The 12,404-nt window shown below is 36.0% G+C and overlaps 2 protein-coding genes across 2 annotated transcripts in view; both read left to right on the forward strand.

Annotated features, from left to right (window-relative positions):
- Positions 1–2,972: 2,972 nt before the first annotated feature.
- LOC136819211 (adhesion G protein-coupled receptor L3-like) lies at positions 2,973–11,660 on the forward strand. The gene is made up of 21 exons (XM_067075428.1): positions 2,973–3,059; positions 3,617–3,913; positions 4,181–4,384; positions 4,600–4,793; positions 5,059–5,115; positions 5,667–5,859; positions 6,031–6,126; positions 6,310–6,397; positions 6,629–6,740; positions 6,926–6,972; positions 7,146–7,269; positions 7,380–7,483; positions 7,687–7,795; positions 8,036–8,256; positions 8,520–8,586; positions 8,813–8,892; positions 9,171–9,297; positions 9,512–9,553; positions 9,680–9,796; positions 10,467–10,536; positions 11,153–11,660. Exons 1-20 carry the CDS (start codon positions 3,014–3,016, stop codon positions 10,509–10,511), a joined length of 2,370 nt encoding a protein of 789 aa, XP_066931529.1. The 5' UTR covers positions 2,973–3,013; the 3' UTR covers positions 10,512–10,536; positions 11,153–11,660.
- Positions 11,661–11,954: 294 nt separating this feature from the next.
- The window catches only part of LOC136819215 (protein phosphatase 1 regulatory subunit 12A-like), a 1,540-nt gene continuing 1,090 nt past the window's right edge, over positions 11,955–12,404 (forward strand). The window contains exon 1 of the mRNA XM_067075435.1: positions 11,955–12,098. Within this exon, the coding sequence (XP_066931536.1) occupies positions 11,970–12,098 (129 nt within the window). The 5' untranslated portion in view covers positions 11,955–11,969. The remainder of the gene's footprint in view (positions 12,099–12,404) is intronic.

The raw sequence follows: 12,404 nt of genomic DNA on the forward strand, positions 1-12,404 counted from the left end.
TACATGGCTTGAATCTCCTTCCAAAGAAAGGGGCCAAGAAAGGGATTGATTTAATCATAGAAATTTACATCTAGCCCCTTTAGGACTTTAAGTGGCTTTATACCGATTACTTATTCGGCCCGGATAACCAACAACAGTATCCTAGGTACAGTCACATCACATATGACTCTTCAAGCAGAGAAATGGAAATAAGGGTTGAAAAATTTATATTTACCGTGATTGATCCGTCTCGTCGGTGATAGGAGCAACAATAATCTCTCTATTTCGAAGTTCTAATCTACCTGTTTTTTCATTGATTTTTATCTTTTCTTATGTCTCTATGTGGATCATGAGTGCATACATTTACTTCTTGTTAAAAGAGAAAAATTAGGCTGATCAAGTGAAATGGAAAGAAATGGTAAAAGTAGTGTTTAGAATGTCAACTTTCCGGTACATCTTGTAGTGAAGCCATCAATTTTCTGTTGATTTTCAGCTTGGTAGTGTATGTATATAGTTGTAAAACTTCTCTCGGACAAGTATGAAAGATCTAATCGTCCACTATGTTGACCTCGCACAGGAGGATAATATTTCCACTAGAATTCTTCTACAATGCAATGGCCGCCTGTTTCAGTGGCCAGTGAAGGCAGCGAAGGAGGTGACAAAATCTATTGTTGACGATTCAAAAATTCATTCGGATATTTCTCAATTCAACTGGGAAGAATTTTTGGTTGATTTTCCCAGCAGTGACCGGGTCTCATACGCGAGTGCAATGTGAGAGCAATGAACAAACTAATGAAAATGATGTCCAAACAATTAAATCCATTCTAACATAATAACACGAGTTTACCCCCCTCACATCCCGGTTTAACCTCTAACACCCCTGTCTTAGGCTAAGTTTGGAAATCCTCCGGGGTGGCTATGAGAGGAGTAAAATTTCACTGTGTTTGAATTTGAGATCTTATAAACTCATTGGGGTGAGAATTTTTAACTAAATTTTCACCGCGGAAGGAAAAACATTCCCTTTCAAGCAAGCATACTAGCGAATCTTGTTTTCCTAGAATTTATTAAAGTGTTGTTTGTTTGTTTGTGTGATATACGATTATTGACCGGACAAAAACCATGAATTTGCTAGTTTTGATCGGGGTAGAGAATTTCAATTAATTTGAACCTAGACTATTCGTTATCTTACGGGGGCTTAAAATTAAGCTATTTTTTGGCAATATTTTTCAGCGGGTTATCAACTGGGCGGGTTGAACAAGGGTGTTCTCTCATGATAATACTAAAAAAAATTTCAAGGCACGTCTCTCACAGTATGTAGGGTTTTATAGTCAACCGCAAACCTATAAACTTTCTTTCTTTAACTATACCTTGCTTTCGTTTATCAATAATTCTTATTATCTCGATGCTCTTTTGAAGGTAAGTGACGTTTCAAAATACTCCAACCACAAAAGTCATGTTCTCATATCAAAAATTCACAAATTGATTTTCTTACTTAAGACTTAAATGTGAGACTAGAGTCGAGTTTGATTTTGACAAATTTCGCTGGCTTAAAGTTATTTCAAGGACAAATTTTGATTAGCAGGGAGCAGTCCGTATAAAAAACCCTAGTCTGGGAGCCTTTTGTTGTAACTTTTTCGTTAACTCTTTCCTTTGTTAATAACATAAAACAAACATTGATTTGCTCTGTTTTTTTATCAAGTTGCCGAATGCTCAACCGAGAATTGGTTCAAAATTCAAGTTGTTAACAATACTAGTCTGAGTAAAGAAAACGAGATTTAAGTTAATTTCAAAAATTCAAAGTTTCATGCCATACAGGATAGCAATCATCAGTGAATTTTAAGTTGTTAACACTAGAAAAAAAGGCTTCCCGGCTGAGGGTTTAATATACAGATCATGTAGGGAGATAATAAACCATGTATCGCAGCGTTATACAGTACTATTTACTGTAAGTGGACATTTTGAAGGTTTCAATGACTCAAGTACAGAAGAATCGATCAGGATATTTTTGTTGAAGGTTGTGAAACCAAACCATGATTTTTCGATTCTCCATCATTAACAACTGGTTTCATCATTAAACAGTTTTTTTGGTTTGGAATTCAAACAATTTGTTTATATTGCCTACACAACTTTTTGATTCGATGATTCTCTCTTCAATCAAAATATGATGACTCCTCCGGCAAAAACATCTCCAGTGTTTTGAGTCCAAGCAACTCCTTAATCTTGAGTTAGTCCGAATGTCAATATCAAAGAAAAATGTTAAGACAACAGATTGTCTGGTCCCATCTCTTGATTTTCCAGAACGTTTCAGTTTTTGACAGAGAGAAAAAGAAGTTTCTTTCTAGTGGAAACGATGTCTCAAGTTTTGGTGTTGAAGTCTGTTTTCTTTTTTACCTCCATGTGGAAACAATTTAGGCGTAATCAAACTAATTCCGTTAAGAATGGTTTCCCCATAGTGGCAAGAAAGACTGCACATATAGTGCGAAGGGGCTTAAATGTCATCGTGTTTTTATAGAAATGCTTAACTTAATACGCCAGTGATAAAGACGAGTATTGAGCTGCTAGGGAGTCTCGTTGACTTTGACTTCTATTGTGTTAATATGTCAATCCTAATGTCTACAGTCTGGCTTTTATCTCGGTAAAAATTTTCGAAGTCAATTTTAAATCGTCTCTCTTGGAAATTTCTTTAAGAAATTCGATAACAATCTCCGTTCGTGGAAATTAATTTGTAGACGAATCGAAAATTTATCAACATTTTAAAATCAAGGGGGAACTTTACATGAAGAGAGGAAGGCACCTGTCTTTGGTTTCGAAGACAAGCGAGAAATTTCTTCACTCTTTGTTCCCCATCCAGTAAACTTCTGTGAAAAATACATATTGGATAAAAGTTTTATTGGATCTCAAGAGAAGGAACCGTGGGAACTCATTTTTGATGAAATATGGATTTTCTGAATAGGCATAACTCGACAGTTTTTAATTGTGTTAGTAAACTTAGCTAACTTTCATATTATCTGCTATTTCTTGTTTTAGTGAGAAAATGTATAATTGGCCTTCGAATGTTTTACTGTTGCTAGCATTACAAGGTATGTATGATTGTCCTTTTATCGTTCCCCGCCATGAGAAGTAGTACTTCTAGTACCTCACTGTTTCATCCTCCAATGATGGGATCTTTTTTACCACTCACTAGAGTATTAGGAATGGAGGACAAAATTTGAAAGTGTCGAGTTAAGAAAAAGACTATTCTCACTAAGATCTAAATTATCAGTAAAAATTTCTTTTGAAATAAATCCCGGGGGGGGGGTACTTAGGCAAAAATGAATGATGTGTATGTGCAGACGGTAAGGGTCGGTTTTTTCACCTTTCAAAGTCTCTCTAAGGGTCGGAAAAATCAGGATTTTTAGGAATTTTTTTAATTTCCTGAGAAAAAAATGTAATAAAAGCTCTCTAAGGGTATGCCTTTTTTCAAAAATCGAAAAAAAAAATTCAAAAAGTCTCTCTAAGGGTCACCTTTTCAGCAAAAATCAGTCTCTCTAAGGGTCGGTTTTCGGAGGTCCCGTCCGCACATACCCCTCATTCGCCATGTACCCCTAGTACCCCCCCGGAAAATAAATGCAGTGACACCGAAATCATTTCATTTCAGTTGGAACTGCTCAATTGCAAACAGAAATCGTTCCCTTGGTGACGTCATCTTCGTGTCTAGTTTACATCAAATCAGTTGACTACCCGCGACAGTTTTGGTATGCTTACCACGAAACATTACCCATCCTTTCTGAAATCTCAAAAACCTTATGGACAGTGGATCAAGACTTCATAGAGAATAGGGATGAAGCTGTAGCATTCAGGGTCCATAATACATCAGACACAAACGCCATTGGTCAATTTCTTTGTATCTTCAAAGACCAGTTGATCCGACTCTGTAAACCTACAGACGATCCGTGTAAGTTGAGGATTACGTAATTCAATTTTAAGTGTGTGATAGTCTCATTAATTTCAATCTTCTACACCTAATGGAATTCTAGGCTCATAATTTAGTGTTCTCGTTGATCTTAGTATATGTGCAACTTGTGCACCCTTCTAATCATTATTTCCAAAGTGAATAATAACATTTCGTCGCGCATTTAAAACCAAAACCAAATGCACTTTATCACAGATTCTTGGGCCATTGAAACAAGATTGTGCATTTTATCTCTTTTGTTCGTTCCAGGGAAGCGAGCATTCAAAGTAGTCAATCGAAATGGAACAACATTTGAATTGATGGCATTGTTACCAGGGGCAAACGATCCAAAACTCCACGTGGAATATTACTCCTCTGTGGTTCAGTATCGGTTCGATCTGAAAGAAGTCACCGCTGACCAAGGTGTTCGCTGGGAAGTTGAAGTGGCTCAAGGATGTTATGGCATACTGAGAGGTAAATTTCAAAGAAAATCACTTGCGCCCCATACCCCTGTCTCAACAAACACTTTTTAAACTCATTGTTTTGCTTTGACACTCCATTGTAGTACGAAACAACCGAATGGAAACCAAACATTTAAACACTTAGTAACCCCTTAGAAAGGAAACTCACTATCAAGCAACTTCTTATTGATAGTCGAACCACTTATTTTTGTTAATCGTCATGTTTAGACACGACAACGTCAACAATACCGCCCACGACAGAGGAACCGACCACCACACAACCACCCACGACAACTGAGCAATCTACAACTGAACCAACACCACCTCCCACGACTACAACCACCACAACAACGACGACAACCACAACAACCACCACCACTACAGAGAGCCAGGTCTGCGTTGGTGAAATCGTTGATGTCAAGGTAATTACTTTCTTTCATTTTTTAAGAAATTCTTGTCTTTTTTTATATCCCTCTTTCTAGACGCTAGGTTTGTTAAAAATGTAAAGTAAAATGAAACACTACAACATTGCTATTTTGAAGGATTGAAATCCTGCTTGAAAATCATTGCCTATGCATTTTAACCTTATTTAATATTTTTGCGTTATTGCAAGTTTTTCAAATTAAAACAAGAAACGTAAAGTTCCTTCATTAAAAAAACACACCACCATCTTTTGATTATTTTCAGAATCATTCTGAATGTTTCCTTCCAAAATCAGCATCTGATGCTCAGATCATTATCGAGGTAGGTTTTCTTTTCTCAGAAAACACTCTCAAAGAAGAAGAATTTACTGAGAGCACGCACATTATATCGTGTATTTAGTTTATCATCGTCATTTAAATTAGATCGTTTCACGTATAATAGGACGAAAAAAATTCGGAGGGTAAATACTGAAACATCTCCTTCTCACAGACCCAGTAGGATTTTTCCAGCCAGAAAATAACGGGCTGAAACTCGATGGGGATTGATATTCCTATATTTTTTATGGGTGGGGATTTCAATTCTTTTGTTTTCAATTCAGAAAACTCAGTGAGGATGGGAAAAATAGCATAATATTTTGCAGTAAGGATTGGTTTATTTGATTATTTTCAGTGGGGACAAAAATTGGAGGATAATTTTCCACCTTCCAGTGGGAAGGGTTCCCAATGGGTTAGTGAGAAGGAAAACGGAAAATATGATTTACAGAGGAGAAGAATACGATTGAGATGATAAAAAAACAACTCCTTCCTAATGGTTTTTTACCATTTGTTTGGCTCGTTTTAGTCAAACTATATATTAGAAATTTCTTCACGTAGAATCAACTGGAGATTGTCAAATCAAAAGTGGAAGCATTTAAACAAGTGAAGAATGAAACAGTCAAAGAAGAACAGGCGAAAGAGATCACACAAATGTCTCTCCAATATGCAGTAGATGTTGAAAGTATTGGAATGGCCATTGCTAAGAAGTTGAACACCAATGACTCTGTCTCAATCACCACAGGCAATCTAGGTGAACTTTAAACTCTCTCTCTTTCTCTCCAGAAACCGACAGGAGAGAAAGGAAAGACAACAAAATACCTTCCATTCGATTATATTTCTTTAAAAGAGATTTAAACTCACAAAATAAGTCAATGATGATCAAGCTCTGATCTACATTTCCAATTCTGTTTTCAATTTTCAGAGCTTCTAGCAAAACAACAGCGACTACCTTTCAAATTTCCCGAGAATGACAATGCCACATCTTTCATCGAAGTGCAATCTTTATCCGGCGATGACGGTAAGGTTTCGTCACTTCCCCGGCAATGCAGCTTAATTCGATTTCACTTTTGAAGTGCTTTCAAATGAGCCTAAATGAACTTTCAAAAAGTGTCTTTATATCTCGATCCTCCGTTCAATATAGCAATTTTATGAAAATTATTTATTAATTATTTCAATAATTATTTTATTTGAATTTTTTCAGAGAAAGTGCCAGTAGTTGGTGTTCTGCATCGCGATATCCATGAAAACCTTCAGACCAATGTTCAGCTTCAGATTGACCTCGACGAAGAGTAAGAAAGTTTACTCGTTTTCTATTTGTGTGCTGGTACTAAAGATCCAGTCTGTATCCGACTATCCGATATATTTTTTTTGTAAATTAAGTCCCTCCATTCTATTTCGACTGCCTACAAAATTCAAATGAGATAGAGGTGTTGGCATTTGAAAAAAAGCTACGAGTTAAGAAAAAAAAGATATTTCTTCTCCATTCTTTGGTCTTTACTTTCTTCTCCTTGTTCCATCAGATCAAAGGGAGATGAAGAAGAATACACTGTGAACAGTCAGTTGATCAGCGCATCTGTTGGAAATGGAACTCTGATCTCAAATGTCTTGGTTACACTGGACCATTTGAAAAAGGTACGATCTTATGACCCACAGGCCTCTCATCCCTTCTATAAGAAACTGTTTCCGCTAGAGGATGAGCAGAACCCTATAATCTCTTCTCAATCCTATGATCTCTGCTCAATCGGGAGGTATTCTTGCTTTGAACTAACTGTTTTCTTCATATCATATGTTTAACTTTCTTCTACATTTCTCATTAGATCAAAGATTTCAATAGTACCATTTGTGCATTTTGGTTGGAAAGCAGGTAAGTAAACTTTGATTACTATTTGACACTTCTAAGATTGAACGTACATGTAACAAAACAATACAGAGCAGCTATTCCAGATTTACAAAACTCTCGTACAGTGCTTCTATTGTAATCAAGAACTCATTTAGTAGCTACACTGATTAATTTTATTTTTCCCTTTCTAATTCTAGTGACACTGAAGGACGATGGGATACGCAAGGGTGTGTCAAAATCAAATCTACCCAAGATGCAACGCAATGTTCATGTAGCCATCTCACCAATTTTGCTTTATTAACTAATATCAGAGAATTTGAGGTAGGAATAAATTTTACGACTCATTTTTTATGTTAACGGTTTTCAATTAGATTTCAAAGTGTATGAATCGGTTCTTTGTTGGGAATGCAGTCCTTTCCCTTTTTCTTTAGATTCCAGTCATTCACCGCACCATCTTGAGTATGATGTCATTGGTGTGCTGTTGGATCTCTATCGTCTTTTTGCTAATTGGAATCCTCTTGTTCTCAATGCTTTTGTAAGTTTTCTCATGTTGATTTAAGGATTTTTTTGGTACTCTTGTAGAAAGAAAATCAACAATTTAAACTTAGTTAAAGGTTTTGAACTTTTCGATGTTAGCTTCGAATGATGTGATATGATGAAATAAATCCAAAGTCAGTACTGTTTACCGGACCGATGTCCCTGTATTAAACTTTATACTCACTTTTTCTTCTATTTTAGTATGGGTGGTAAGAGACATACACGTCATATTATTCACACCAACTTGATGGTTGCTCTCTGTGCTTCACAGCTCATCTTCGTTTTCGGTATCGAAGCTACAGAAAATAAGGTAATATAAGATTGCAGAACGTTTTTGACATTGTTGACATCAAACATAAACATCCCTAAAGTCATGGATAACTTGACAGGATTCAAATTGACATAATGTCAACTTCTTTGAGGATGTCATCACGAGCAATTTCGCATTTCATATCAATGTTAAAAGAGGGTCTAAATTTTCTTTGATATTATCAAAACTCAAAATCTTTCAACTTATTTAAATGACCCAAGAAAACGATTCCCATTTCAGGTTGTATGTCAAACAGTGGCGTACCTTCTCCACTTCTTCTTAATGGCAAGCTTCACATGGATGTTGGTTGAAGGCTTGTATTTGTATTACGCCATCATTAAAGTGTTCAGTGATGGAAAGATTTATTTGTCGTGGTACATCATCTTCGCTTGGGGTGCTCCCGCTGTTGTGGTTGGAATTACCGGTGGTTTAAGACATCATTGGTACGGAACACCCGAATAGTAAGTATTCACATTTTTTATTGATGAAGGTTTGGATGTATTCTTTACGGTAGGATATATACGTCCTAAACGTTCCTTTTTCCTGAAACAATTTTTCTGCTGTACATGGATGGCCAAACTACTGAAAATAAGTTTATTTTCAAAATCCAGTGAGACAAGGGTGATACCAAGCACTTGATTCAACTTTTTAATGAATCTCTCATTATAAGGCAAGAGTTTCACACACCTTTCATTGAATGAGATTTTCTATCTTATGTTTTCAGTTGTTGGTTATCGACGGAAGGGCATGCGATTTGGGGATTCCTTGGTCCTGTTGCTGCTATCATTATTGTAAGTATAGAATTTTACTCAGAACAAAGTATCTCAGAGCTAGTCACACAAATTTACGTTTTACAAAACGCAGTATTGGATACCTAGGAGCCTAGAAATGCACCTTTACTGTCGAATCTTCAAATGTGGTTGACGTTAACAAATGATAGTCGTACAGTAGACCTAGGAGTTTCTTGAGTAGCCTAGCTGAATGTAGCTCAACAGTAATTATATTTCTCTCACTTAGGTGAACACGTGGATATTGGTGTTGATTATTCGGCAGATTGTGGCTCTCGCTAAAAGTACCGGTATCGCGGACGATGTAAAGTAAGTTATTGATTGAGCTTGAAGACTAAGATCAACATAAGATTTCAAAGGTCCAAATCTCTTGAGGACTTTCAGCTACGGCTTTATGTCTAATCTTAGTTCATCTACAAAGTTAAAACATGAAAATGATCAATCTTCGATGTACAAATAATAAATATGTCCATTTGTCCGATACGATACCGAACCAATTTTAGCATGACGAAAAACTGAATAGAGCCATCACAGTTAAAGTAGTTAGAAAACATAGCTGTTAGTAATCACGTATCATTCCATTGCAGGACTGGCTTTCGTTCATCCTTGATCTTGCTTCCCATTCTTGGTGTGACATGGATTTTCGGATTCTTGAGTTTCAACACTCACACCATTGCTTTTCAATACATCTTCGCTATCTCCAATTCGTTGCAAGTAAGTGTGATGTTGCTTTGAATCTGCGACACTAAAATTCTTAAAAATGGAACTTTGAAATTGTAAACACAACAACTGTTGATGCAAATACGTTATCAAGGCATTTTGATTTGCACTAAACCTTCTTTTTCTCTAAGAAAATTTTGCATGATACACCCCGTCTATAGACAAAGGAATTCATTGGCTTGAATAACTTTTACTTTCTTCTTCTCAGGGCTTCTTGGTTACACTATTCCATGTTTTCTTGAATTCCGAGGTAAGAAGTTCAATTTGTTATATTGTAAGAAATTACCAGCTATGGATACTTCAACAGTGGAGATGACATCATCCCTTACTTTCTTCCTTCACAATAAAAAGGGCACTTGAAATTTTCTTCTGGTAGGTGAGAAATGCAATCCGTCGTAAAACGTTGGTATGGAAACACACGACAACAGTTGGCAAAAGTATTTACGGCAGCCGAAGATCATCACGTTATGAGACTGCTTCGTCAACCGCCTCTGTAAGTACCAACTTTATAAGTCTACCTTTCAGAGAAATTTTGATAAGTACACTCATTTTGTTTTACAAGCATAACGTTTATAAGCATACTGAAGCTCAAATTTCCAGAAAAATTAAGCATATGCTAAGCATACCTTGAGGCTCAGCCAAAGAAATTTTTAGAATCATAATTTCCAAAACTTCAGAAAATAACAGAAGAATGAAGAAGAGAACTACAAACAAAATTGGTGAATTTATTTTTGTTTAATCTCTTATAAATAACACAACTTATAATAACTACAACATTCGAAAACAATAGAATGTCTTCATTTCTCTCAAGATTAAAGATAGGGGAAAATGCGCGAAATTTTTTACCCCCCTTCATAATTTTTTTACCAAGCATAGGGTTAAGCATAGTCGAGGCTCAAAATTGAGCTTTGCTTAAGCATAGTGAGCTTCAGCCGAAATTTACCGTATGCTTATAAAACGAAATGAGTGTACTTGGCTGAAATCTGCAAACATTTATGCTATCTGGAATAGAGAATCAATTTTTGAATCAATTTTCTTAGGAAGAAATTTTCAACATACTTCGTACAGTTTTGACTTACAACATCCTAAGAACACGGACTCACAAACAGACCTACACTACAAAAGTTTTACAACGTTGACATAAACAATGACCTTTCTTACAGAGTACACCCAGTCGCAAACGATCTTTTGCAATGCTTATGAGCTAACGGACGAAGGTAGACGAAACGAGAGGTACGCATATCCATATACACACAACAAACAAATACCCTCTGCCTAACACTAACACTAAACTTCTTCACTTTTACAACACATAGACAGACACTAAACTTAAAGTAAATTTAGATCGAAGAGAAATAAACAATCTTGGGGGAAATTTCTTCAAGTTTGTCTTCAAACTCGAACCCAGTCCCTTAGTTCACTTTTTTATAATTCTGATAGCGCCAACGTCCAACAATAAAATCAAAAAGTGGTGCAAATGGCTCTGGGTGAGAGATTGTTTGTCCTAGATTTCTTAAAAAATCTCATTTAGCGATTCCAGGACTAGCAGCTCTAGCACTATCTCCAAAAGAAGCACAACTGATTGAAATGAAATCTTCTCGACCGTAGTCGCACGGTCAGGCGCGTGTCACTTTATTATTTAATAAACTCGATCCAATCCTTATTTTACACTTTTTTTTATTGTCTTTAGGTGCAAAAAAAGACTGGGACGGTTTTTAGGGTGGTAAAACGGACAAAAAATGCCCGCGCGGCAATTGGCGACTACGGTCGAAAAGGCGACTACGGTCGAAAAGGTGAATACGATCTACTCTACTTGTGATTAAATGATCCTTGCCTTCTTTCTTGCTAGCATTCCAATTTCAAATGGAGCATCTTCAATAAATTAAATAATAATCAATACGATATGTACAATCAAGATGTTATAAATGTAGGACGATATACAAAAAAGAAAAGTTGCAGTGACCAAGAACAATCACGCTCAACAGATATTTAACGTCCTCAAATTGATCACGTGATATTGTTCAACCAATGAAAGTTGTTTTTATGGCGAAAAGAATTAAGATGAAGGAAACATAGTCCATTACTCTCTCCCTGCAAGATGACATTGGTACTGAAATAGAGTACTACCTAGACGATGCAGGATGCTTGATTAATGGATGACGGATAATATGTTGCAAGACTACTTTCAAGTAACTTATGGCAAACCTGCATGTAAAACGAACTACAAAAGACATAAAGGATATTAATGAAAGGAAAGCTCTTATTTTTGTTAGAATAATTGACTCATTTCTATGTAAAGCTCTCTAAAAACTTTGAACAAAATATTTGTTGCCCATTCTCCAAAGAGATGTTACTTGACAAAACAGAAACACTAAGGCTTTGCAATTTCTGTTTTAGAAGATTATTTTCCATTGAACCAATCAAATCTGTTTGAAGACGAGGTCAACTATAATTTTGACATACAGTAGACATGTTAAGCACAAATTTGGTCAAAACTAATAGCTCCAGTTCAATTCCATAGGAGACTGAAGCTTTTACACTCACTGTATGAGGTTTTTCAGATAGGATGATTGTGTCTTGTTTTATACTTTCCAAATCTTGGGTCTAGTAGGAGTTTGAAACTTAATATTTCTTAATTATCACTGATGATAGGCCTGACGGACATAATGACCAGTTCTTCTCTTCACTTTCAGTCATCTTCGGACACGGGGGATACAAAAGATCTACAACGAAAACTCGACCAAGCTGTCAAAGAAGTAGAAGAATACAAATCCAAGTATGAAAAAATGAAAAAGGTAAGCATATTTTCTTTCATGTGAAATTCCATTACACCATGTTTTTTTTAAATCAATCATTGATCAGTACATGTTTCTTTTTACAAGAACATCCAAAATTTTTGAAGCCTTCGGATGTTCTTATTCTCACCATTTGTGCTACAATTTCCTAAGAAATCGGGTGTTTTAGAGCCCACTAAGCCATCGAAGCCTTATGATCTTATATTATTTGTTCTTATAAAAACGTGTGGTTTGGCTATTTCATTGGCACTTCAATTTCTCATGAGTCAATTTTTTTGGACTTTTAAATTATTTGTTTTTATTTGT

Source organism: Clytia hemisphaerica, unplaced genomic scaffold, assembly GCF_902728285.1.
Source record: "Clytia hemisphaerica strain Z4C2 unplaced genomic scaffold, Clytia hemisphaerica genome assembly, whole genome shotgun sequence".
NCBI lineage: Eukaryota > Metazoa > Cnidaria > Hydrozoa > Leptothecata > Clytiidae > Clytia > Clytia hemisphaerica.